A 27,683-nucleotide genomic window follows, 5' to 3' on the forward strand; every position below is an offset into this window, starting at 1 on the left:
CTATGAATAAAGGCACAACTGAATGAATGAGTGAATGAATCGCGTAATTATACTCTTCAAAAACAACGAGTTGCAACGACTATCTCACGCACTTCGACAAACAGTTCATAAATATTTAGTTCCTAGTGTTTCAAATTTTAAGTTTATAATCTTATATTATTAATAATTAATTTTATACTTAATATATAAACTTAAATATAATGTACATTTAAGCCAAATTGAAAGTAAACAGAAGGAATTATAATTTCTCTAATAATTTTTAATCAAAATAGGGTATTTAAAAATGCGTTTTGAAAGCATTGTAAGTTTCCTATTTTTGGCATTGGCCTTGAGAGCTCTGCCTTCGAAAAGGGAAGTGGAGTGGGTGGCTGGGCGGTTTTGGGGGCTTGGGACATTGTGTGCAGTTCCCCGCGGGGTAAGAAAACTTGCGTGACGGCAGCCCATATGAAAGCCAATGCCAAACAGCTCCCCGGACACCTCTTTCCCGGAGAAAACGCCAAAAGCTGATGCAATAACTCAACTTTATCTATAGGGAAAACATTCATGACATACGGGTGTTATATTAAAGACATCAGCCATGTCAAAGCCATATAGCAAGAGATACTTTCTTATTGTAACTTAAAATCATAATTGTCTTTAGATCTAATTAGCTTGATTTTTGTAGGCCCCTAAGCCTGGAAGATTCCCCGTATAAGAAGAAGTTAGTGGACGTGCATCGCCACCCGAAGGAGCGCCAAAAGCAGCAACAGAAACTACGCCCCGTCGATGAGGGCTTCAAGGAGTTAAAGGAACTGCATGGCCCCGATGGCCAGGAACGGTACCATAATGTGAGGAATGCACTAGAGCATCGAAGCGATCCGCATCCGCTGAGCGAACGTCAGGAGCAGGCGATGCTGGAGCGGGAGCAGCTGGAGCGGGACAAGCAGCTGGTGATCAACTGCCGCGAGAAGCGTCGTCTGAAGGAGCAGATAGGGGAGCAGCCACCGCAGGAAAGCAACCAGTCCAAGAATCCAACTACTCCCCCCAAATCCACTGATCCCTGGAAGCAGGTCCTACAAGACCGTGACCGCTTTCAGGCCAACTGCAATCGCAGCTGTTTCTACAACAATTCGCAGAGCTCAGCGCCCTGGAAAATATATGCCAAGTAAGATATAAAATAATAAGATATATACTATTTTATAATATCCAAATCGTCCACAGAGTGGCTAGCAAGTTGAGCTCGCAGCTAATCGCAAGCGTGGATGTCGAGTTTCATCGCAGTGTAATAAATTATATCAACGACATTGTGGGCCACAAAGTGAAATAATTATTGCAACATCCTGCGATCCTTATCTCTACTGCCAATCTTTTTATCAGATTTTACAGAACTGAATGTAGAGCTTTGTACTACTCTTTTATGGTATCTCAAATAGTATCATTATATCGCCACAAGGTGACAAATTGTAAGTGTAGTAAAATTAACACAATTTTTAAATTGAGTGGACCAAAAATTATGTAAATAAAAAATTATATTGTGTACAGATGACGAGAGAATATAGTTTAATATTTAATTGATGTGGACCCTGAAAGTAGGCAATGATTTGTAGCATTTTCTTAAGATTCTTCAAAAGATTAGCTGCTTTTTATTAGCTAGATAGTGATTTTAAGAAAAAACTTCCCTGTCTTGAAATAATTATTGTTATTATTTTAGTCTTTTTGGTAAACCGATTGGGAAACCCCAAACAATTATAAGTTGCTTTTCCAATTGCGTGAAAAGTCATTCTCATTTAATGGTTCTCCAAAAATCAAATTCAATCAATTTATACAGGGTGGCAGACGGCGCTCAGAAACTAACTAAGTTAAGGCTACCGAACTAGACTAAACTAGGCGTAGGGTTCGTACTTAAGCCGACTTGCTGCCCCACTTGGTTACTTCGTGTCCAGTTGGAGCAGATTGCGAATGTGTGGCGTGATGTCAACAGTGGCTAGTCAATGTCAAGTCTGATCCTTCATGGTTAAGCTACGTGCTAGGCTTAATCGCTAAGCTACAACTAGGGCGATGTGTGTGGTGTGTGGTCAGTGTCTGTCTGTATCTGTCAGGTGTATCGTGTATTCTGTATCTGTGTCTCTGGCAATGTGTGGGAGTAAAAAAAAGTACAATAAATAGGTTGTTCCGTTTCGCAGCTGCCGAAGGACATCATCCTCCGGTTCATCCACAGGGCTCTGGCTGAGGTGGAGGTCCTGGTGGATGGAAAATCGCATCTCAGAGCAGGTTGGAGCAACTCGCCTCCGCAGCGGCACAGTTTGTGGAGCGGGGTAGAAACTGGATGTGCTGCCAGGTGGCATTAAAGCTGAAATAACAAGGAACATGAGTGCCCATTGTGCTGGTAACAAAAGTGTCAACCACTCACAGATAACTCTCGGCCAGCTGGCTCTCTACGAGCGGCTTGATCCTGGCGTAGTCCTTGTCAGCAATTGTGGTGCTGCAGTGCTGCTGCATGTAGGAGAGCGTAAAGAGTTCGTTCTCGTTGAATGACCTCAGACCGGGTATCCTCAAGCGCCTGGTAAGTCCAAGGGCCTCATAGGTATAAGCCTGATCGATTCCCGAACCCTGGATGGCACTGCCCGCATCGATGGCATTCACAAAGCTACTCAACGCCCTCGCTGCCGTTCGAGCTGCACTCAGCGTTACATGGAAGCTCTTCAGTGCATTACTAGACAGCTCATTCAGCTCGTGGACCAATCTCGGTGGCTGTCCTGCTGCCAGACAATTAACATCCGGCTGGGCATACCGAATCTCCGGTGCCGCATCACTGATATCCGTGCTCTGGGTGTTGAACTGCAGCAGGAAGGTGGAGAAGTTATCGATCAGGGCCTCCAATATATCAGTGCCTATGCGGGCAAAGTTCACAGCTCTGCACAAAATGGAAAAGGAAAAGAAATCGAATCATTAGAAAGAGATATCTTCAAGAGTTTTATACATGTATATAAGTATATATTCGATTTTACGTACACAGGATATCGGTAGTCATAGTACTTGGAGCTAATCAACACCTTAGAGACAAGCAGCATGTTCAGTTTATTGGAGTAGGCGATGGCCTGTGGATTGTCCCTTGTGTACATCTCGGAAACAATGCTGTTGGCAGCCAAATAGAGCGGGATGGATGGATGCACGGATAGATGGGTTGATCGTGGAGAAAGTGTTAGAAAGTTTTTGGATCAGCAGATGCACATTGCGCAAGACTTACACATCCAGTATGGCCAGCTGTCCCAGCTTCTTCTCCATCTGCGATCGACGGAATGTCCAAATCCACTCCAAATGCTCCACGAAAAACACATTATTGAGTATCAGTTCGTTGTAGTATTGCGCAAGATAGTGGGGCTGCTGCAATACCTCATCGGGTATGCCGAACTGCAGCCGCATCTCGTTCAGTTTCTTTTGGATAAACTGCCTGGCCGCCGGCTCCAGCCATTTGGCTTGCTCCAGCGAATCTTTCAACTGATTGCGCAGACTGAAGAACATCAGCTTGAGGAGCTCCTCGTTGCCCTGGGTCTTGTTTAAGCCTCGGCTCTTGGACGTCATCGTTTCGAATTGCTGCCTGGGTGGCTGTTGCTGCAGTGCATCCACCGCAAAGGGCAGCCAATCACGCACCACTTTGCTGCATATGAGCCACCTGGGATAGCTGGCTGTGCGTCCATACAGCGCATGGTCGAAGTTCTCTGCCAAAGTGCGATACTCCTTGGACAAATGCGGCAGCATTTTACGCGCCAGCGACCAAATAATAAAGTTGTTAATAGGCCTATAAACAAAGAGATTTAATAAAGCGTTAGCTTCTAGGGACTTATGTACAATTGAAACATACTTCTTATCCGAAGATGAGAGTAAAACAGATAGGGCATGCATAACCTCTGGATCTCGGACCAAGACCTCGGTGTCTTCAGTGATTTTGGTTTTTGGGAAAATGGCCTGCAGGGACTCCAAAATTGGCAACTAAATGGAAATCCATATTAAATACTTATAACTTAAAATAAAATATAAATTAGCCTGGCTTACGGATGGTGCTTGTATCTTCAGATCGGCCAGACGCACTAGTTTATTTATCGGACGATTTGCATCAGCTTTGGCGTCCTCAATGTGATTAACAATGCGACGTTCGTAGTGGAAAATATCGTCGGCAAATAGATCAGCCTCCCGGGAAACGATTCCTAAATAAAGATATATAGATATATTCATAACGAGTACCAACACTCTTTTAAGCTCGTAGCTTACCCATATTGATGGCAAAGTCCCGGAGGAGCAGCTTATAGCCACGAACCACTTCCTCGTCAGCATCATGGCCATAGAAGTACTTGTCCGGCAGACCAAGTTCGCCCTCGTCCAGGGTGATCACATAGTCGTGGGGATTACTAAAGACGTTCTCCACGGTGACGCGGTAGTAGGGAAATATGCCATGTTTGGCCTGTAGGACGACCAGAACCCGCTTGTATTCCCAGGATTGCAGTCGATTGGAGTCGCGGAATGCCTGCCAGCCATCTGGAAATTAATCAAGACGCGCAAATTAGTGGGATCATGCGAATAGTTCTGGTTCTATCAGTGGAAACCCCCCGTTTGGCTTGGCTATGCGCTAATAGAAATTCCCCAGAACCAATAGCCCATGGATTTTGGCAAGAAAGTATCAGTTGCATGCACACATTATACCATAGATCCGCAATATACATATATCGTAAACACAATCAAGTTTATATTTCCGAATATTGGTGGTTTATGGCAATTAAAAGCGCTAAAATGTTTGGCTGCTTGAAGTTTTTCGGGGCGCTCAATTCGTCTCCTCTTGCAATCATAAAATATTAAAACAAAAAAACAAATGAATGTTAAAGAGAAAATTTGGAATGCCCTTTCTTAAGAAGTTCCTTTTAAAATCGTAGAAAAATGTGGCTTATTATATATATTTGCTATTCAAAATACACTTTCCCACTAATATATTTTGTTAAAGTATATATTTTTGAAGTGTAATATATTTATTAGCTGGATGCAATGCAGTTTTTTCCTATTAGGCAGTGAGATATCAACCAAAAGATCAAGAAATATTACTTCCAGATTATTATATATGTAAAATACATGTTAGTACTGCCACCTTGAAGGCAAATCCCCGTGGATTACCACTAATAGGGATCACTCATCAGCCCTACAAGTCTTTGTAGACACCATTATTTGACCCCCATGCGATTATCTTCCTCGCAAGCTTCATCATCCAGTCGAATGACATCCAGACATAGAAATTGACTGTGTTTCAGTTTGTTGACACCTGCAATTAGCACTTGCTGATGATTCAAAAAAAAAGAAGCAAAAGATACAAGAAGAAATATATCAAAATACCAGCCGTGCTAGCCGGATTTCGTAGTTATAACACAGAGTTGGATTTTCGATTTTGGGATTTTTGGGTGTTATAGTTTTTTAACGATTTATTGCAAACCACTTTAATTAACTTCAATTAAAGGCAAATCTTGGCCACTATATAAAAGGTGACAGTTGTTAGTGACTGGCATATCAATCCAGTGCAACAGCTCCAGGGCGACAGTTGCTTCTCCTCCTCATCCATCCATCCATACCTAGCAAGTCCAGCATGAAGCAGTTTGTGGTAAGTCCAAAGCGAATCTTCACGTGCATTTCCAGAGCAACTTACTAAGAGACTTCGAAAACCCATAGGTTTTGGCCGTTCTGGCTGTGATTGGCGGTTCCCTTGCCGCTCCTCGTCCGGATGTCAGCCATCTGGCGGGATACAGCTACCAGGCTGGTGGCTACAACGGCAACCTGGTGGCCAACCAGGTGCTCAGTGCTCCCCTGACCACGGTGACCACCTCGTACCAGCCCACGGCAGCTGGTACCAACTACTACAGTTCGTCACCATCCATTGGCCAGCTTAGCCTGGGCTCCTCCGGCTCCTCTGGTGCGGTCAACTACCAGGTGGGCGGCTCTGGCTCGTCCAGCTACCAAGTGGGCTCCTCCTCTGTCGGCGGTGGCATCGTGAACGACAACATTGGCCTGGCCGGTCTGCAGCCCGGACCCACCATCAACTACAACGAGCAGGAGTCGTACATCAGCCATCTGGCCAACTTCCAGCCCGCCCAGATCAACAAGCACTTCTACATCCACAGTGCTCCCGAGGATCACGATGAGCAGCAGATCGTGCGCTATGTGAATGTGGGCAGGCCCCAGAAGAACTACCGCGTGGTCTTCATCAACGCGCCCACATCCACCACCAGCAAGGCCAAGATCATTGCCAACGTGGCGCCCGTTGAGGAGAAGACTGCCATCTATGTCCTGTCCAAGAAGTCCAATGCCCTGGATGTTACCGCCGAGGTGGTCACTCAGCGCCCTGTGGCCAACAAGCCGGAGGTGTTCTTCGTCAAGTATAAGACTCCTCAGGAGGCGACCCATGCCCAGCAGACCATTCAGGGTGAGTTAACTGATTACATTACTTATCTAATTCAATTTTTAAATCTTATCAACTTATTATTCTACTCCACCACTCAAATAGCCAATTATGATGCTCTGGGTGGAAGCTCCGAGACCAGCAACGAGGGTGTGATTCCCGTTTCCTCTGTGATCGGTAGCCTGGGCGATAATGGAGCCTCCGGCGTGTTGACCGATGCCAGCGGCAGCGTGAACATCGTGGGCACCGGCGGTGTTCCCACCGTGGATGCTGGAGCCAGCTATGATGCCGAGGGCAGCCAGCGCCAGGTGATCAGCACCGTGACCACCGGCACCAATGCCCAGGCCACCTATCTGCCCGTGAGGCCGGTGAGGAAGTAGGTGAATCACCTGGATTCCATCACATAATCCGCATCCACTGCCAATGAATGACAGACACACTCCAGCCTCGGAAGATTCTGATTGGATGGGAAAGCCCCTTGGGTTTGGGGCCCATTGCAGTGGAATCTTGCCGGGGAAACCTTTGCGATTTTTCCTATTTAGTTTTGCCTTCGGCACTAATTCATATTTTTGTGTATAATTTTTTTTTTTTATTAATAAAATTTAAGAGTTCTCATAGGCATTCAAAAAATGTAAAGCTCATGGAGTGTTTTTTGTGGTGGATCGTTGAGTGCAATAAGTATTCATAGTGACCATAGAATTTCAGCTTTAAATGGAAATTCCTGGAGTGAAGTGATCTGGTTGAACCGCCTACATCTTGCATAATCGGAAAGCCCGCGATGCCGCCCAAGAAATACCTAAGACTATTCCATGGGACAGCCTCAACTATTTGGCAAGCTGCTCATAATTGTTCAATCCGATCGACTGGGCCCGTTCAACCCGTTCAAAACTCAACTCAAAAAGCCACTCGGGTAAATAAATTAGCGACTTAGGGGGAAACTCAACTCGAAGTTGGAATTGGAATTGAAATCGGAATCGGAATAGCTAACGCTATCGGTGGTCGCCAAGGTCGCCAATTGGGCCAATGCAAGTCGCATTAAAATACCTGAGGGTATTAAATAAAAATTAGCCATACTTCATATATTTTAAGCGGCAAATGGGTCACGCCCGCAAACAAATATATTATCAATTACAAATGGGTGGAGGGATAAAATCAGTTGCAGACTCCGATATCTCTCTCTCTCGGAGATCTGGCGATCTGCATATCAACGGTCGGCGGCGGCCAGATCTTTTGCATAAAGATAATCACACCTACTAAATAAAACCTACCGCGACGGACGGTAGCCGCCAAGAGCCGAGGTCCGAAGAAGATTGAGATCGAAAGATCGAAGATTTGTCCCTCGATTCGATTTCTATTACTGTCATCATCAATAAAATGTTACATAAATTTTCAGCACAGCAAGCGATCGTGATCGCGATCGCAGGTGGTTATAAATATGGAATGCCTAATTGATAATTATCATTTTGTTCGGTTTTCCATAATCCACTATCTGTGATCGCTGATCGGCTAATGGCTAAATTAGTCTAGTCGGATTGGAAATCGATTGGAAACTGTTAGAATACGGATTACTATCCATTCCAATCGCCACCCATTGTTCGTCAACGCAAATTGTCGATCGGTTTTATGCATTTATGTTCTGTCATCAATCTTGGCGGCCATAAATCCATTCAAAGGCATTATTCAAATATGCTCGATGAGTGCAAATTATGTTTTATGTGTTTATTTTGGCAATATTTATGCGACCTCCAAAGCGCCGAGTGAATGTTGGTTCGCGTCTTCGCTTTTCAGCTGACTCACCACCAATGGATTTTGCGTTGGGGTCACCATTTGTGGTGACAAAAATAGCGAAGCACCAGTCGAAATCGATGGGAAAGTCCGGAAAGCGAACAAGATGGCTAATCGGAGCGATAATGATTTGATCTTTTAAGGCAACGGAAATTAAATTGGACTCAATTCTGATTCAATACCATTTTCATTTTTCATATATTATAATATAATATAATATATGTAAAACTAAAAAGTTCCAAAAGAAGTAAATTTGAATTCATATATATGTAATTTTCAGTTACAAGCAAGTATTTTTTCATGCAACTAATTTGTTTTCACTTAATTATTGGTAAAATTAAAGCAATAGTTTACATTCGTAAAATGTGCTAAACAAGTAATTAATAGAAACTTCTGTAGAACAAACTCATTATTAGCAGATGTAAGATCATTTTAAAAATTTTTAAAAAAATAAAAATAAATGCTAGCCGAAGCTAGTCGTCCCCAAATATTCATTTATCAATCCAACTGTTATAGATATTCGCAAATTAATTGATAGGCCCGAAACTAATGATAGACGTGGGCAAACAAACTAAAAAAAAAAAACGCAGCAAACGTGTTTTTGGACAAGATTGATGCCGCCAGTGGTGATGAGGTGCCGTTTAATGAGATTCGCTAGGCCTCCCCATTCAATAGTTTCTTTTTTTGAGGGAGGATCAACAAATCAGCTAGTTATGAAGCCGTATATTTAGATATTTGTTAATCCATCGTGAATGCCCAGCCGTCCACCAGGGTCACCGCACCGCTGCGGCCCAGTCAAGTTCAATGTCAGAGAAGACTCTTTGTCCAATGGCTAGTCCAAGACATGGTTGTATCTGTTGCTATTGCTGTTTCGGCTGCGTTCGTTCTAATTTGAATAAATTTTAGGTCAGATCACAAGGCGTATGCCATGCCAATGGATCCATAGGCCCAGAGAAGACGCTGATGACGATGCTTTGGATATCGAGAGCAGCGGCGACGATGATGTTATATGCGGCATTTGCATTTGCATAAGCGGCCAAACGCGACGCCGACAGAGGAGGCAGCCATTTGACAATCGGAGCATATTTAAGACAAGTGGAGCGGCCCAAAATGCAATCATTGCCTCGCAGCAAATCGTCAACGAAGCATCCCAAACAGGAGAACTACCATTAAGGATTACAAACACTCGAGAAGGGATTACACATATACAAAAAAAAAAAAAAAAACACCATGTTTGTCCAACAAGTGCTCGTGGGCTGCCTGATCCTGGTGGCTTTGACCCAAGCCCGTCCTCAATACGGCTACGAACAGCCCAGTTCGGACATTTTCATCGGCAGTGGATCGGCGCCCGTCGGTGGTGTGGGAATCGGCGGCTCCTCCGGCGTCGGTCTGGTCAGCATCCAGCCACATCGTGGTGGCGACAAGTACCTGCCGCCGGCCAGCACCACCCTGGCGCCCATCATCAACAAGAAGTTCTATCTGGTTTCCGCACCCGAGGATCACAGCAACGATGGCAAGGTGAAGCATCTGGTCTTGGGACGTCCGCAGAAGAACTACCGCGTGGTGTTCATCAAGGCTCCAGCCGGCGATAATGCCAACGTGAAGTATTCCGCCGAGTTTGCGCCACAGGAGGAGAAGACCGTCATCTATGTGCTCAGCAAGAAGGATAACGATGTGGACGCCAGCGATATTGCCACGCCCGCACCCACGCAGCCCAGCAAGCCGGAGGTGTTCTTCATCAAGTACAAGACCGACGACGAGGCCAAGCAGGCGCAGCAGGAGATCCAGGGCCAGTACGACAAGCTGGGAGGCACCAACGAGTACCAGGAGGACAACAACGCCCCCATCACCTCGGTGATCGGCAGCCTCGATGGCCTGAATCCCGATGGCAGCTACAACTACCGCCAGATCGCCGACCGCCCACCGGCAGTGGCGCCCAACTCGCAGTATCTGCCCACTTTGCTGAAGCACTAGAGGATGTCGCCGCCAGTAGATCATCTCTGCATCATCGAAATCAGAAAACAAAACACCCATTCTCGAACCCTGTTGTGTTGTATATTTTTAAGAAAATCCCTCAATATTTTTTTGCATTTTTTTTTTTGTTATATCGAACTGTTGTTAATAAAAAGCTTATATTAAAAAGAAAATATTAAGCAATGTGTTTAAATTTCTCAAAGAAATCTCGATTGCCATTTCTTTTATCAAGTGAAAATTCAGAAGAGAGGTGGCTTTGGAAAAATCTTCCAGTAATTTCCAATGCTTCTATTAAAAAAAAAAAAAACTTATATTTCTTGTTTCACCAGTCCAATATAACTATATGTAAAAACAAGTATGAAAAATGTCAGAAGGTCAGGCATTTAAAAAATTAATAAAAATCGTATAAATAAAATTGAAATGTCTCATCGGCGCAATTAAATTAAAAACGAAATCAAAATCCAAATCAAAGTCAAAGTCAAAAATAAATCGAGGCAGAAACAAAAATTTCGGCTTTGTTTTCCCCGATATTCAAATCAGCCGACGACACATTTCAATATATGTCCAAATCCAAATCCGAATCGGAATCGGAATTGGAATTGGAATCGGTGGGTATTCACAAATCGAAGCCAAAGCTGCTGTTAAAATTTCCAACAGAAATTAGCTTAAATGAAGTGAGAAATCAAAATAAGCTCATCAAATTTAATTAAATAGCAGAGTTTTATATTTTGATTTTGGCTTATTTCTCTTTATTTTGTTGCTTTGTTTGGGCCATTAAACTGACGCTGCATAAACCCGGGCCAAAGATCGATTGATTAATGTTGAATCCGGAGCTAATGGCACCCCAAGATACTCCAAAAAATCGTGAAATTGAACCGAGGAAATAAAACAGCCAAGTGCAAACCAATTTGGACATCAGGGAAGTTATCTCGTCTTTTTATCGGCATTAGAATTTATATTAATTGACATTTAATTGCGGCAATAAAACAACGTGTGTGTGGGAAAAATAACAGTGAGCAGTTGCGGATTGCAGAATACTACTACTACAATTCCAGGCTTTTTGTTTGATAAATAAATAATATATTAAGAGAACCGATTATTAAGAGATTACTTAAGAGATTACCGATTACCTCCCACTCTCTTTATCACAGCATTATACGTTGACCTCCCACAAAAGTCATCTAAGAATGACCCAAAAAAAAACCAATTCATGCCAACTTTAACATCTTCATAGGCCACTTATCTAAACCCACTTATGTATGCATATGCCGCATATGGCTAGATAATTTTTCTTAATAAAAATCGAGCATAAATCAAATTAGCTGTACCATTTTGCTTAAATGCGACATGAAAGTGTGGGAATTACGCGCCAATTTATGCAAATCCAATGCACATAGTATATAGATTTGTATATATCGAGATTCCGCCAGCCATTGGTGATATTTGAATTGTCTCTTGTTGACAACAACGAGCAGAAAACGAGAAAAAGAGCCCAAATTAATCTACTAATCAGCGACGAGGCTGCGAACCAAATACAACTAACTGATTTCGGAATTGGCCGAGAGATGCATCAACTAGAGTTGGCCAAGATCATTAGTCAACGATGGAGGCGTCGGATGCTGGGATCAATCCCGCCCAAATGCCTAAGATCATAGAGCACATCAATATCCGAATCCCACCTGATGATAAATGATCTGCAGATCGGTGAGATGTGAGAAGAGCATAACGAAAAGGTATGTCAAAACCGAAGCAAATCAAAACTTAATTAATTACTTTTAAATTAAGTTAGGGGATTTTTTGGTGTAATCGGGTTTTCAAGTGAATTTTCAAGGCCATTTGGCCATGAACTTCTTGGATTAAAGAACGAACGAGAAAAACGGCGTTGTAAACAAATAAACATAAATAAAACTTTTATTCAATCAAAATTCTTCATTCTGAATAATACTTACTATTATTAACTACTTAAATTACATACTTTAAGAAGGATATGGCGAAACTTTAATGTTACTCTAACATCAACTAATATAATTTAATAATATTTTGTAGCAAAGACCTAGAGATAACATGCTTATTATGTAATAGAGTAATATAAAAACCCTGAGGCAGCTTCTTTCTGTTCCCACATTTTCACGCACAATTAAGTTTCGAGCCAAAAGCAAGTTCGTTGCTCAAGTCTTTTGTTTGGCAGCTTTTAATGGAGCGATTTGAGGTCGACAAAATATGTGATAGAGCTAATTTTCACAAATTTTCATTCCTATCGGACTGTGCGATCTAAGTAGATCTCTTTTAAAAGTGAATCTGAGATGAAAAACCCAAGTCAGTTGTCTTCTGCAATTCGTGAAATGTTGAACATATTTGTGTGGTTATCACTTTCGTTGATTAGTCTGTCCTGGGCCCAAGGATCGCATTATTTACCACCAACGAATACGGCCATGGAACCCATCATAACCAAGCAGTTTTACAGCATATCACCCGCCGAAGATCCTGAGGATCTGGAGCCAAGGACTAAACATTTGGTGATCGGACAGCCGCGCAGAAATTACCGAGTGATTTTCATCCGCGCTCCAACGGGAAACAGCGAGCATGTGAAATATACGGCGGAGTTGGCGCCTCAGGAGGAGCGAACTGTCATCTATGTGCTTACCCGGAAGCAACAGGAACTGGAGGCCGCCGATATTGTTGCACCGCAGCAGAAGTCTCAAGTCGAACAGAAGACGGATGTATTCTTCATCAAGTACAAAACCAACGATGAGGCAGCGGCTGCCCAAAGGGAAATACAAACGCAATACGATCAACTTGGTGGAAATACGGAAATCGCAGCGCCCTATGTGGCGCCCATTAAATCGGTGATTGGAGCACTCAGTAGCCCCCAATATCCAGCAGCTCCATATCCAATTCAAAGACAATCCCCTGGCTATCACTACGATAGGCCCGTCTCCACAATCTTGGCGCCAGTGGAACGAACTAACTGAAGCGTCGATTATATCCGCAACTTGTTGAATATTCCATGCTATTTGCATATAATTGATAAGACATTTCCACCAACGAAGTTTTTGTTTTTTGTTTTTTTTTTTTGTTTAGCATAATTTTTGCAAACTTTTTTATCTGATTTGCTTTGTGTTTAAAATAGATACTGACAAAAGTGCTTTGACCCTGTGACAAAGGAGAAGAATTCGAGATGAGTTTGCAAAGGGCTTATTTATTTGGCCAACAGGTGGTTTAATTAAAATTATAATAATTACCACAACCAATAAACAAATTTAGAAAATGAAGTACCTATATATTTTATTCTATGTATTTGTGACATTTTCGTATTTCTGAGTTTCAGGGGCTTCAAAACTTCGTTTTAACTTGATAGTTTGCCAAAAAATTGAATCGTAAAACAAACAATCTGCATAAATTTTGCAAGTCGCAACCGAAAAAAGCTTTGGCTCTGCCAGTTTATCTTCTTTTGGATTTATTTGCATTTGCATTTAATTAATGGGATTTTTTTCAAGCCATTTTTGGGCATCAAGTGGGCGACCTTTTTTTGATTGGCACCAGCAACAATTTGGCAGCAATTAATCTTGATGGTTGGTTGGCCAAGAAGCGAATAAAAGCCAAGGTCGCGGCGAAAATTCGAAACTAAAAAGTGCGATTCTAAGTCGCCAAACTGAGCCTTTTCACACTCCATTGTTTTCTCAATAATATTGAGCATTTCAAGGTGGCCAAAATATATACATAAATAAATCATCACACATTGGTATTAGCCAAAAAGCGCAAACACAGACAATGGGCCTAAATCGGCCCTGCCCAAAACGCATTCAAATTATGGCAATTATATTGAAATTTTTCATCAACAAAAACCAGCAGAAACACTCGGTCGACGATTTGTGGTTTTGGAATTTCTGCTTTTAGCAGCCTTAACTAAAAATAGACCATGACACAACGCCATCTATGCATATTTTCGTATACCCTTTGTTGGATACTACCAATAAATGTAATAAAATTATGCAGCTCATAGATAAATAAATATTAAAATAATATAAGTGCCTAGGGTATTTCCTGTCTTGTGTATTATAAAATCCTTTGCGGCACTTTGTTTGCCATGCCGCCGAACTTATCAAAACTAATGACATAATTTATGGGCTAACAAAGATTTGTCAAAACTGCGAAGATCAAAGCGGAAACCTAAAGTCCAACAATAATTGAAATGCCATTGCAACAACAGATAGTCGGACTAGTTTCTTTAAAACTCAAAATGAGCTTAGTTTAATTCAAGAGGCAGATTATGTAGGAAAGTTTATCATCAAATAAATCAATTTAAATATATTAATTTCAATGAATTTACAGTGAACTTTTCAAATACAAGAGTATACAGCAATCAAAATCAATGCCAATAAATTGCTGCGCCTGTGGCTCCAAAAAATTAAAAATAATAACGCTCTTAGTGATGCTGTTTAATTCCTCCAACATAATTAAGCTCTTGTTAACAATGGCTTAATACGTCAAACTAAAGTCCCATGGCGGAAGCAAGTTCTATTCCAAGAACCAACCAAGCCGGCAAAACAGAAATCCGAAAAAAATCAAGAAAAATCACCGGCGAAGAGAAAAGAACCAGAAAAATAATAAAGAACCAACTGATTCTTTCAGACATTTGTTTGAACAACGAAGACAGCAAACAAATTGCGCCCATCAATCAAGATGGTCAAAGCTATAATTTCAAGTATTACAAGCACAACTGGTCAAACATTCCTTATAAGATGGTGAATGCGATTGAAAGAGAATTTCCAAAGGAAATTGAAAGCACTGCGAATGGAATGAAATTCCATTGCTAATTCTTGGGGCCAAAAAAAACATTTGAAAATCTCTAATCGAATAGTCCTTGATTTTCATCATATCATTCTGTCAAATCACATTACCTTACATAATCGCTTCAACTTGGGCATAACTCTCACTTCTCATTGAAGGGCCGAGCGACGAGCACATATTCTGATTCTCGAACGAAAATTTCGCAAAAAATAAAATAAACAATCCGAAAATGAATAACTTTGACCACTCTCGACTCACCGACAGCGATGTTAGTCCGTGCAAAATTCGAAAACTGAGCAACTCGTTGTCCAAGAAGCAGGCAGTCACAGAGCTATTCTCCAGTTTCGTGAAAACGCATAATTTTTGTCCCAACCTCGATGTTCAGAGGATTCATAAAATAATTGTCGTGAAGGTGAGTGCAAGTGATTTTTAGAGTTTGGAGTTAACTAACGACCAATTCCCATAGTTAGTGGAACGCTTAGAAAGTAAGGATGCTAATGATCGCAAATTTATGCAGGGTATATTGCGCCGCATCTATTTAAAGTGCATCAACTTGCGTCCATTTATTCGCAGTCAGTACAACGATGTATTCTTTCGATTCATTTTCGAAAAAAATGACTTTCTTTGCATCGCAGAAATTCTGGACACTTACTATGAGTACGTTTATTCCTAAGCTTGATAATTTTTTTCATATTTTTTCCATATTTTTTCTTTTTTGAGCAGTATAATCATGGGATTTACTCAACCAGTTGAAACCGAACACGAGCAACTGCTCTTTAAGATACTTTTGCCTTTGCACAAGCCACCATCGCTACCAGAGTATTTCAATCAGCTGATAAAATGCGTTATCGCACTCCTTATCCAAAATCCATCTTTCATTGAGAAATATTTAAAAGGTCTTCTACGTATCTGGCCGAAGACGTCCATTACCAAGGTGACTTTCTTTCTAAACGAGATTGGCAGAATTCTGCTTATAAAAGATGAGCAAGAGGTCAAGAAAGTCCTGCCGATGGTGTTCAATCATATTTCCAAATGCCTGTGCAATGAAAGCACTAAGGTAAGAATCGACCGAATTGAACCTACAAATTGTATTACTAGTAATATTACCTCTCAGATATCTGAGTACACTCTTCGTTTGTGGGAAAACTATAAGGTCTTGAAGGTTATAGATCGAAACCACGAGCTCATCATACCCATCGTATGTCCACACCTATTACGCATATTGATCCGTCATTTGGGAACACCAATGCAATCGCATGTCTCCATTGTTTTATGTTATTTACTAAAAATGAACAACACGCTGTTTAGAAGAATGACTTCTATGTGTATGTGCGTCAAAGAACCGAAGAACGCCAAGAGTTCTATACTACTTGAGCATATTATATAAGAACTACACAATGATTACAACAGAAACATTGCATATATGTTTTATATGTCATATTTCTTAACACTTCATACTTTACAATACAACAGAATTCAATACTATATTCACAAGATAACATTAATTAAGCCGCATGCCTCAGAACCTTACACAACTTTGAGCACTATCTACATATATCTGCAAGCGGGCTAATCATTTCAATGCTGATCAAATTAAGACGTGCGATTTGAAACGATATTTTGATAGTGACGGTGATATGGATATGGATATTGATATTGATCCACCTGCGATCAACAACGTCGACGACCGGCGAATATATATGAACTCGACTATGATTTATGATCGCACCGAAAAAAACAAAAAAAATAACAAAACGAGCAACGCTGGACAACAGGTCACATTAAAGGAAGCGCGAAAGAGACGGTGCCAAGACGTGCGACAGAGAGGGCCACACAAACAAGTCAAATGTCAGAGGTTCAGCATAGTCAAATAATTGAGCAATTAATTAAACCGGCGAAAAGAAAAAAAAAATTATAGAAAAATCGTAAGAAGCGGAGGAACCAATATTCGGTGTATAAAAGGCCACAAATCATCAAGGGGGAGCATCATTAAGCCAACAACTGAAAACCACTCAACATGCGTCTATTTGTGGTAAGTTAACTGACGGATTAACCGAAGGAGCAACCGCAGGATTAACCCCGGAGGATTACATTTTTTTTTTTTTTTTTGTGATTCTAGACACTTTGCTCTCTGCTGGTTCTTAGCCAAGCCAAGCCCCAGGGCTATAACTACGGCAGCGGAGTGTCTGGTTCTTTGACCAGGTCCGGTTCCAGTGGAGGATCCAGCGGCGGTTTCCTGACGGCTCCCAGCCACTCCTCGGTGTCTTCCTATGGACCACTGGGCGCTTTCCAGACCGCCAGCGTTGGCTCCCTGGTGGGCAGCTCCTCTGCCCCCCATTCGGTGAGCCACTATGGTGGTGGTAATGGAGCCACCTACTCGACTGGTGGACATGGAGCCACCTACTCGACTGGAGGAAATGGAGCCACCTACAGCACTGGCGGCTCTTCCAACTACGGCGGTAGCTCCTTCACTGGATTTGGACCCTCGCCCAATATTGGATTCGGTACTCTGGCCGGCTATCAGGCACCCACCTACCAGCAGCAGCAGGAGCAGGAGGTCCAGCGTGGCTTCCAGGAGCCCATCATCCACAAGCAGTTCTTCACCGTTGCCGCACCCGAAGAGCATGAGAATCTGGAGCGCTCCAAGCATCTGGTGATTGGACGCCCGCAGAAGAACTACCGTGTGGTATTCATTAAGGCCCCATCCTCAAGCAATGCCAACGTCAAGCTGTCCGCCGAATATGCACCCAAGGAGGAGAAGACCGTCATCTATGTGCTCAGCAAGAAGGACAATCAGCTGGAGGTCAACGATATTGCCACGCCCGCACCCACGGTGCCCAGCAAGCCGGAGGTCTTCTTCATCAAGTACAAGACCGACGCCGAGGCGTCTCATGCCCAGCAGCAGATTCAGGGTGAGTTGTCCACATGTTGGCACAGTAAATTAGGGTATTTGCAAAACTAGTACTGATTACATATCGTCCCTATCATCTATCAGCCGAATACGACAGGATCGAGGGAACCTCAGAGCACCAGGATGGTGGTGTGGCCCCCGCTCAGTCGGTTGTTGGCATTTTGGATGGTGGTGCTGTTGGTGCCGCAAGCTCTGGCAGCTCTCACTACGTTTCCGGAGGCACTGGCTCCACTGGCGGCACCGCTCACTACGTTTCCGGTGGCACTGGAGCCACCGGTGGCAGCTACACTACGACCTCGTTGTCCGGCGGCACCTCTGGCGGAATCACCGGAGGAGTCATCTCCGGTGGCACCATTATCAAGAATGCCCAGAGTGCCACCTATCTGCCACCCAATGGCAAATAGATGTTGTTCAGCAGGATACTGATAAATAGCCACCATTTTTACTGTACAGTCATGCAATAGTCAAAGGTTTTTTTTTTTTGAAAACATAAATACACAGAAATAGAAGAATATAAATAATCGTCTCGATTTTCTAAGTGCAACGAAGAATGAGTAAAGTTGAAGGCCCAAAAGTTATTAACAATCGGAACAAAACTTCCTATCGTATTGGTCAATTTGGTCAAGACTTTAACTAAGAAGCCTAAAAGTATGTAATTTTTGTTGTATAAAAGTTTAGAGAAAAGAAAAAGTCCATAGAAAGGCAATCATCTTCTTTCAGTGAATATAACCCCGTAAAAGTGTAGGTAATTATAACTAGAACTCACACACTGCATTGATGGCCCGTTTCAGGAGCAGATCCGACTGGCTCTTGTCGAGAACATCCGTCTCGCGGCAACTGCGATACAGACTGCTCACCGTGGACTCCACGGAACCCTCTTGCGAATTTGGCAGCATTGCAATAAATCGATTCAGTTCATTGAGTTCTGTGAAGAGATACAGTATATAAATGAATCAAATGGAATCAAAGGGAATAAAGCTCAGCTTACCCTGATACTCATTGTAGGTCTCGTAGTTCCACTCGCCGCGTTTGATCACAAAGTACTCGTGGTTGGCATAATCGCTGGCAAAGTTGCCGCACGCCCACTCGTACGTCTCGTGGCAAGGACTCTTCGAGGTGTTGGCCCACAGGAGCAGCTGCCGGCTGCTCTCCACGCACTCCTTCTCCAGGCAGAGCGGCGCCCGCAGGTAGAAGGGCACCTCCGGCCAGAAGGCCAGCAGCAGGATGATGATCAGCAGGAGCAGGGCACAGAGGCAGGCGGTGGTTACGTACAGGATGCGACGCTTGCGCGACAGGCTCATCAGCGCGTCGAAGGATCGTCGGCCTGGAAGCAGCAAGGCTATCATCGGGCGAGTGCCAGGGATAGGGAAAATGTGATATTAATGAAATGAGGATGGAACTGGTTACATGGTATATACATATACAATTATGAAAATTAAAGAAATCTAAAAATTAAATTTAAGTCGTCATACTTAAGAATTAACAATTTGAAAATAACTACAAAAGCAGTTTAGATCCCTATTTGTATTTAATTTTTTTAATAAAATGAGATTTACGTTGTATATTTACGATCTTCTACTATTTCAATAACAATTCACTTAGAAACATGAAGCTACATAATCTGTTTAAGCAAAAAGTTAGCCCTAATTTGAGAATGAATGGATATATGAATGTATCATGCTTTTGTTGATGGATTCACACCTCTCAGTCCATTGGCCGACGGATGCGTGGAGTTGGGTGTGATTGCCGCTGGTGTCCTGCCACCTGCTCCTCCGGCAGCGACCTCGTTGAGGGCATCCTGTCGCGCCGCCTCCAGATCCTTGGGCGTCAGATGTGAGCCGTCGTCCATGTGCAACTTCTGTTGATTGGTGGTCAGCGGAGCCGTTTCGCTGCCCTCGATCTGCTGCAGCTGCTGCTTGCCACCGATCTCGTCCTGGCTGTTGTGCAGCTTGAAACTGCGGTCATCCACCTCGTCGATGGCGCAGATCGTCGGTTTGTACTTGCCCTGATTGATGGCCATTGCGTGTGGCTGTGCAACTCGATGTTTCCCAGCTGATCAGCCGATTTAAGTCGTGCTCTCGTCGTTGTCTACCGCTCAATTCAGATGATTCGGCATTTTCAATCACTTCCTAAGTAGCTCTGCAAGTAAGACAAGGAAATGGTTGAGAATTTTCACAGAGTGAGTATACAAATACACGGAATTCCAGGCGGTATAAACCGTCTCTTGCTAATCAAAAAGATTACCTTGAGACATGATATACGGACATGGCTATACACCCAACTACCCACCAACCGCTGGCAATAAAGAAACCTTTTTGTTATGTGGAGCAGCGGAGATAAGTGAAAATTGCCCACAGATAGCAGCCACTTGATGCCTGAGATCCACAGCTGCGGCCAACGAAATGGCACCTGTATGTTTGCTAAAAAGTAATCCGATAACCTACGGCATTGCTTTTCAAAAGTTAAAAACTTATCATTAAGTTAAATTTAACATGCTTCAATCATTTTTTAGGTGATGGTTTGGATACTTGAATGTATGATGGTAAATTCAAAACACATTCTTTGCGATTTTAAAATACAAATTTGCATTAAATCAGTTTTAAGCGAAACATTTTATAACTATATATCATTTTTAAATATATATAAATCCAAGATCACCGGCTATATATTCGCTCTTAAGCGCACATACATATATGTTGCCTGCATTCTTGTTCAACATTCGACTTCTTTTCAATTTTAAATTGACAACAATTGCTGGCAATTTGCACTGGCGAAAGACTTCGACTGGCGAAAATATATACATATATCCGAATATGTGGGAGGGAGACCTCCAAAAGAAAAGGGAAAGAGACAGAAGGAGCGCCAACTGTTTTTTTTTTTTTTTGCGACATGCATAAATTTCTATTGAGCGCCGTGCAAATAATTAAAAATGCAGCGACGTCTCGGTTGTCTTAAAAAATTAAACTGGGTTAATTGCTAATTGCACGAAAAATCTGTCTGCCAGTTTATGCGAGTTCTAATAGTATTTATTTTAGAAATTGGCTATATCAATCGTTATAGTATAGGATCTTAAAAAGTGATCTATTTGCATTGCGGGCCGCTTTAGTTTCGCTCCGCCGACCGCCAGAGGGCGTCACTTGGCTGTGCTTCTGTTTCTCTGTGGTTATGCTAGACTTGAAATAGTTTTCCACCTTTTGTTTTCGCCGTGAAATTGTATAGCATTTTTGTCATTTAATCCGCAACGAAAGCAGCCAATCCACCCACACAATTGAAATGGGGAGGCGGCAGGTTAATTATGAAACTACATACAATGCACGCGAGAGTTTATGAAGCGCAATTTGAGCATCAGCACATGATGTTCAACAAGCAGGTTTTCCTTCTTCTTCTTCTCTTGTAAATACTACCTTGATCAAAAAGTTCCCGGAATCACCACCGTGTGGCGCTTTCAGTCACCCGATTTTAGTTCTCTTTTTTTTTTTAGGTTGGCACAACCCTTTGGCTTTTGGATCCGTTCAAGACATTTTGGTTAATGATTTGGGCCTCAGACGTGTCGCTGCAAAGCTGGTGCCGAAAGACCTGAATTTCGTGCAAAAAAGGAACCGCGTTGAATGCCATCATTATCCGTGAACATTTGGCTAAAAACGGAACGAATACCATTCAACAACCACCGAATTCTCCTGACTTGGCTCCCTGCGACTTTTTCCTATTCGGTCGACTCAAGAAACCGCTCCGTGGAACACGTTTCAGCACCCGGGATGAAATCATGGAAAAATCGAAGATGGCTTTGATGGCCATACCGCAAATTGAATATGAAAAATGTTTCAAGGATTGGATCAAGCGCTGGCATAAGTGCGTTGCAGTCGATGGGGAGTACTTTGAAGGGGACAATATCGATTTTGATGTATAATCTTGTATTTTTAATTTTCTGAATAAATTCCGGTAACTTTTTGATCAAGGTAGTAATACATTTTCCAACATTGGAAATTTTACAATGCCAGGCGGACATTACCAGCCCGTGAATCACAATTACACGTAATTAGAAGAGCCCTCAGCGCATTGGCATTTGAAAAAGAGTTCGATATTCAATCTAGATTTAGGTTTCCAAGCCCCTGCAAATCTTTAAATTCCCAAAATAGCGATAAGTTGTGGTCAGTTGCGAGGATTTGGCTGGGTGAAAAATAATATAAGCGGAACGGGGGAAAAAACAATGAAAACGGCTATTACTTATCTTATCGAGTTGAGATTATTGCCTAATACATTGCTCATTTCTAGACGCCGCTACTAAGACATTCTCCGCCCATTTTTTTTCAGCCTGATAAGTTTTTATATAGTTTTATATATTTAGTTCACGGTTAGCATAAATCAATTTCGTAACATTCAGCAGAGATTAGTTCTGTAGATTGCCTAAGAGATTAATTGAAAAAATAAAGGTCTGTTTAATATTCGGAGAGCCATAAACAATTATCTCCGCACTCTATATCTCCGACTTTATCTATCCCATATAGCCCTATATAGCCATTCGAAAAAAAACTTAAGGTTGCGATGGAATATGGTGGTGCTATGGGCAACTATCTCAGGTTGTTGAGTAATGTTGGGAGAACTTAGCTCCATATCAAGCGATAAGATCTCCACAAGAAGTCGTATAGAGATAAACCCGGATTACACACTAAAATAACTGCGATACTAGAAAGCATTATTGAAAGGATTTCTGAAGTAAAAAAAAAAAAAACTAAAAATATTGAAAACTAATTATGAAAGTGTGTTTTTTATCAGATCTTAAGGCATATGTTTTCTTTATTTATAATATAATATTACGAGTCTTGCATCTTCAAATACTCGTAGAATATTCTGTCTTCGCTTTCAACCCTTTCAGTGTGATTCATATTTCTGCAGGCTTTAATGCCTTTAATTATTTTTTTAGAAAAATTAGCTGTCACTCTCGGGTTTTATGGGGCACTTTGTCAGCTGAAAGAACGCCGCCGCAGTGGCGAAATTTCATAAAAAAAATCATTCATTATTGGGGACACACGCTTCGGCCAAAAAAGAGCTAAATTTCATCGTTCTTATCAAGTTGCTTTGATTTCGAGGGTTTTTTTTCTGAAGCCTGATTTATGCATATTTGGCTTGATTCGATTATGAATATGAGAAGCCATGGCCATGGAGAAACTGAAGTTTGGACTGAGTTTATTTCAGCCACTAGAAAATATTGAGAAGATGCGGCGTCATTTAGTTTGGGGTGGATTCTCGATTATTGTTCTTATTCCTCCAGCGCAGCGCAATTGAAAGTTGAGACGCAGTTCGATTGGGGATGGGATGGAGATAATACAAGTGAAGAGGTGTGGGAAATTCCCTTGGAAGTCGGAGATAAACTTTGATAAAATCCCAAAGCTGAAGGGAGCTCAATGAAAGTGCGAGTCAGCACTTCTTTTTTTATATATACAGTAATAATGAATCAGGTTTCGCTTCAAAATTATATTGCTATTTCATTACAATTATGAGGCAATAATTCTTAGCCAAAGTGAAATATGAAGACATTATTCATTCACAGCATATTTAGGTGTTTATTGTAATATTTCCGGGCGAGCGGAAACACCGAAGAAAAATGAAAGAAAATCGGTGCTTCCTTTGTGTGACCAAAAAAGAAAGAAAACCCGGCATCGACTTTCCCCCTTCTATTTATTTGCTTTCCAGTTCGAGTTACCATATTTGAACATGCCGCACATAAATCACCAGCGACCATATATACAGCTGTGTTCAAAAAAATAGCAGTTTAAGTTAAAAAATTCCTATGATTTACAATTTTAATGGTCAAATTTTTTTTATAATATCGTTAGGTATTTAATTTCAAACAATTTAGCAAATGTTTTACTTTTATTTCTTCAAAAGTTTTGAAAATATAGATTAAAACAACATAATAGGCAGAAATTCAGGTGTTCACTAAAATAGCAGTGCTATGAAAAAATAGTAAAAAAAAAAAACTTGACTTAGAACGAATTTAGTTTTTCTTTTTAATGTGTTAATTAGGGCCTAATACTTGGTTGGATAGCCTTTGTTAGCCATCACAGCCTTACACCCACGCGACATGGAGTCCACCAGGTCCTGGTAACGTTTGGGGGGTATTTTTGACCATGCATCCTGCACAACTTGCCAAATCTGAGCCTTAGGCGTCCTGGAGTTCTTCGACACATATTGCTTAATGTCCCCCCACAGGTTTTCAATCGGGTTTAAATTGGAAGATGGTGCTGGACAAGGCATTACATCAATTCGATTTTGGGTGAACCAATTCTTAGCCGATATGCTTGTGTGTTTCGGATCATTATCCTGTTGGAATGTCCATTTTAAGGGCATATTAAATTCAGAATATGACAGTAAGACATCACTAAATATATTTGCATATGCGTTTTGGTCTATAATACCATATATCATATGTTATGGACTCATACCATTGTAAAAAAAAAAACAAGCCCATACCAGGATTTTAGTGAACCAGTTCCACCAAATAGCACGATTTTTGACCCATGGCATTGGATACCATTTTGGCAGAACATTCATGGGTTTTTTGAATGTCCTTATAAGTTTTTCCTTCCTTTCTAAGCTTAAAAATTAGCATTCTTTTCTCCTGGGAGCAGTGGTGTCCTCTACCCACTAAAATAAAATTTTTAAAATTTTTTGTTTAATTAATTGCCCTTTAAAATGTACGAATTAACTTAACCAAACTCACTTTTTAGAAAATATTGATCATTTCGAGACTTTACGATGGACAAAACCAAAGACTGCTATTCTTATGAACAGCCTAAAAGTGGTGAATTTGCTCAAGAATGTAAATATAAAAAGGATAACATGAAAAACTGACGGGATTTTCTTTTTTTCTATATCTATACATTCCATTTTACAAAAAAAAGTGGAATAAAAAGTGGATACCAAAAAGGGACATGGATAAATACATTTGTGTTCCTTAGTTTCCATCGCACTGCTATTTTTTTGAACACAGCTGTATATACAGATACAGATAGGTTGGGAAGACCATAAATTCCCTGATCACTTGTGACAGGCGTTATAAAACGTAATGCTGCGACTTAAACAATCACACTCATGCTAAACAGATATTAGCCATACAAACTAATGCATGGAATTAGAAAATCAATTTGACTTTGCGGCTAATTGAGTGTGGCGTACTTTGACAGCGATTTTCGCCCCGTGTCGAACCCAATTTATACGATTTTTTGTGCCCCGCGCTATTGACATTTAATTTGAGTTAATGGCAGCTTTGGGTGCGATGATAACCTTGTCGCACCTCCCCCCAAGCCCACTAGCCCCCAGTCGCCACCTTCCACCCACCGACCATCGGAATCAGTTGTTAAATGTGTCAACAATTTGTCGTCAACTAGTCGAAGTCACTAAAAAGTCGACAAATTGAGAACTGCAGAATGCGAATGTTTGCTTATGCAACTTCGCTTTCGAACGAAACAAACACTCCAAACATGGAAACCTAATTAATTGAGCTGGCTGAGAACATTTCTAAGATTTTAGACCACTGGAGTGCAAATAAATGTAGTTTTTCCTGTGTATTTCCCAACCATTTAAACTCTAAGGCAATCAAAATGTAAAGGGAAATGCATTCAGAAACGTATTTACATTTTTGCGAGAATTTGTTCTATGTTTTAGATCACATTTTAAATGGATTTCAAAACCAATTATCTGTAAAACCTATCATATTCGATCGACCAAGTCTGTAAGTCAGTCAAATCTTTGTGATCTTAACCCTCGTATGCAAAAAGCACTCGAGCGGAATGCTGAAACCGTAAAACGTTTAACGGAAAAAGGTGCGGTTAAGGTTAGCTTTTCGAGTGCTTTTTTTTTTACTTTTTGTTTCGATGGACAAAAAGTGCGTAACGAGTGACGCAGACAATGGAAAAGTGACGAATGCGGGCGGAGGCGAATATTTGGTACAATAAATAGGAGGGAGTTTTTGGGGATTTGGTAATCCCAATTTCGTGCGTGAGCATTACAATGAAGACGATACAGCGATGAAGAACGGAGGCTTCACTTTTGCACATGCTCAAAATGCTAAATGCATAACGGTAATCCAAAAATAAGTGGGCCAACACGGAAGAAGCTGAGAAACAGATGTGTGCAATGGGGTAAATATAACAGGAAGTGCATACTTCAAATGTCATAATTATCCACATAGTCATCAAATTATTAAAAACAAACAATATCTGGGAAAAGATACAAGAAATTTCTTACTAAGTATTACCATCTGGTAGAATGATTTATTTTATTATGCAATGTGTGCCAAAACAATTGTTAGCATGTAATGAAAACTACATATTTTTAAAACCTACAAGTTAACTAAATACGCAATCAGGCGTTAAAATCTGTAGACTCGTGCCCAAGATCAAGGTTATTTACGACGCTTTTCAATGTCACCGGCTTATTATCTCAGAATTATGATTTCTTGTTGTTTTTGCTGGGACGTGATGCTGTGATCCTCTGATTCTTCTTCTTCTCATTCTTCCTCTGCCGACGTTGACGTTCTTACGCATTAATTACGGGAATTTCGGGGAAAGGAAATAAAAATAATAGAATTGACACGAGTGCATTTGCAACGAATGAGGGGGGAGGAGGAGATGGCGAAGAAGAGAGAGCGACACAGAATTGTTGGTATGGCCGTTGTTTGTCGTTCACACGAAAGGAGATCGCGATGTTCATTCATGGAAGAGTGCGAACGAAACGAATTGGTTCTTTAAATACACAGATTTTAGTAAAAGAAAGTCGGCAAATAAGTCGATAACCTCTTTACACACTATTATATAATAAATCTATATAAAAATAATTATAACTGGGTTTACAAATATGTTCGGTTTTCATTCATGTCATTTATGTCCGTATGTCCAACGATCATTATACTGCATCAGTCGCAATAGGGTAATATGAAATCCTGATCGCAATACCGATCGACGTGTGAACGAAGTATCTGATCAGTTTTTTTTTATTTTTATTTTCTTTTTGTTTTTGCTTTGGCCACTTGCTAAACCGGTTCTGCCGGCATTTCACACACACACAAGCACACACACACTGCGACACTTTTCCACCTTCGTACAAAAACAACAACAAAACGGTGGCTTGAAGTGCGCTTACATTTACGCTCTCTCTCTCTCTCTGTCTCTTTCACAGGCACATACGCGATTGGAAATTCCGTTGCAGAAGGAAAATCTTAGTTTTTTACCTTTTTGTTTATAGCTCATTTGGCATTCCGAAATATTTGCATCGCGCCACAATTACAAATATATTTATTTGCAAAAACACACACTCGAAAAAAAATCAAGCAGTACACATACGCGCGAATTTTTTGGAGATTTGCTTTGAATTCTTACGCGCTCAGCAACAACAACAACGAGAAACCGAATAAACCGCTATGTTCGCCTACTCAATGAAAACAGGGTTGTAAGTGTTTTAAATTCGAGTCCAGTTATTTTGTATCCTTAACAAGAATTAAAATACCAAATTCTTATAATTTTCGCGGCGGTTTATAGTTTTTTTTTCTTAAATTTTTAAATGAGGAACGACATCCAAATCAACGGTCGTAGTTTTGTTTTGTGACGATTTTTATGGCGATGGTCGTTAGGGATGGACAATCGGAGCCGCAAATGAAATCGAAAAACCATCTCTATATCAGCGCGAAATATCGCCAACGTGAAAAACTTGGGTATGGTGGGAAAAATTGCTTTGGAATAGCAAAGACATAAACCGGAAAAGGAATGGCCACAAAAAACGTTATTTTAATTTAAAATAAACTTTTGCGTTGTT

The 27,683-nt window shown here is 41.3% G+C and overlaps 7 protein-coding genes across 9 annotated transcripts in view; 6 read left to right on the forward strand and 1 right to left on the reverse strand.

Annotated features, from left to right (window-relative positions):
- The window catches only part of LOC6617984, a 5,886-nt gene extending 4,361 nt beyond the window's left edge, over window positions 1-1,525 (forward strand). Inside the window, exons 3-4 of the mRNA XM_002042256.2 lie at window positions 665-1,144; window positions 1,201-1,525. Coding sequence (XP_002042292.1) covers window positions 665-1,144; window positions 1,201-1,306 — 586 coding nt within the window. The 3' untranslated portion in view covers window positions 1,307-1,525. The remainder of the gene's footprint in view (window positions 1-664; window positions 1,145-1,200) is intronic.
- LOC6617985 (protein gone early) lies at window positions 1,517-27,473 on the reverse strand. Of its 2 annotated transcripts, none has more exons than XM_032725814.1 (11): window positions 27,103-27,473; window positions 19,575-20,012; window positions 18,862-19,212; window positions 18,640-18,798; window positions 4,249-4,512; window positions 4,033-4,184; window positions 3,842-3,969; window positions 3,227-3,778; window positions 2,992-3,114; window positions 2,390-2,893; window positions 1,517-2,329 (listed from the first exon to the last, which is right to left on the reverse strand). In XM_032725814.1, exons 2-11 carry the CDS (start codon window positions 19,891-19,893, stop codon window positions 2,242-2,244), a joined length of 2,640 nt encoding a protein of 879 aa, XP_032581705.1. In that variant the 5' UTR covers window positions 19,894-20,012; window positions 27,103-27,473; the 3' UTR covers window positions 1,517-2,241. The 2 variants fall into 2 exon arrangements, with proteins under 2 accessions (XP_032581705.1, XP_032581706.1); XM_032725815.1 differs by having other exon boundaries at window positions 18,862-19,197; window positions 27,103-27,472.
- On the forward strand, window positions 5,524-7,048 carry LOC6617986. The gene is made up of 3 exons (XM_002042258.2): window positions 5,524-5,617; window positions 5,686-6,436; window positions 6,518-7,048. Exons 1-3 carry the CDS (start codon window positions 5,603-5,605, stop codon window positions 6,790-6,792), a joined length of 1,041 nt encoding a protein of 346 aa, XP_002042294.1. The 5' UTR covers window positions 5,524-5,602; the 3' UTR covers window positions 6,793-7,048.
- On the forward strand, window positions 9,311-10,344 carry LOC6617987. The gene has a single exon (XM_002042259.2). It carries the CDS (start codon window positions 9,428-9,430, stop codon window positions 10,169-10,171), a length of 744 nt encoding a protein of 247 aa, XP_002042295.1. The 5' UTR covers window positions 9,311-9,427; the 3' UTR covers window positions 10,172-10,344.
- Window positions 12,514-13,428, forward strand: LOC6620791. Its single transcript, XM_002044954.2, has one exon. The coding sequence runs from the start codon at window positions 12,514-12,516 to the stop codon at window positions 13,141-13,143; it is 630 nt and encodes a 209-aa protein (XP_002044990.1). The 3' UTR covers window positions 13,144-13,428.
- LOC6620790 (serine/threonine-protein phosphatase 2A 56 kDa regulatory subunit epsilon isoform) lies at window positions 15,075-16,822 on the forward strand. Of its 2 annotated transcripts, XM_002044955.2 has the most exons (4): window positions 15,076-15,374; window positions 15,429-15,619; window positions 15,686-16,019; window positions 16,077-16,822. In XM_002044955.2, exons 1-4 carry the CDS (start codon window positions 15,192-15,194, stop codon window positions 16,347-16,349), a joined length of 981 nt encoding a protein of 326 aa, XP_002044991.1. In that variant the 5' UTR covers window positions 15,076-15,191; the 3' UTR covers window positions 16,350-16,822. The 2 variants fall into 2 exon arrangements, with proteins under 2 accessions (XP_032581713.1, XP_002044991.1); XM_032725822.1 differs by having other exon boundaries at window positions 15,075-15,374; window positions 15,686-16,822.
- On the forward strand, window positions 16,922-18,391 carry LOC6620792 (uncharacterized transmembrane protein DDB_G0289901). The gene is made up of 3 exons (XM_002044956.2): window positions 16,922-16,994; window positions 17,082-17,874; window positions 17,958-18,391. The coding sequence occupies exons 1-3, from the start codon at window positions 16,980-16,982 to the stop codon at window positions 18,275-18,277; spliced, it is 1,128 nt and encodes a 375-aa protein (XP_002044992.2). The 5' UTR covers window positions 16,922-16,979; the 3' UTR covers window positions 18,278-18,391.
- Window positions 27,474-27,683: the final 210 nt, after the last annotated feature.

This window comes from Drosophila sechellia, chromosome X (genome assembly GCF_004382195.2).
Source record: "Drosophila sechellia strain sech25 chromosome X, ASM438219v1, whole genome shotgun sequence".
NCBI classification, from domain to species: Eukaryota; Metazoa; Arthropoda; class Insecta; order Diptera; family Drosophilidae; genus Drosophila; species Drosophila sechellia.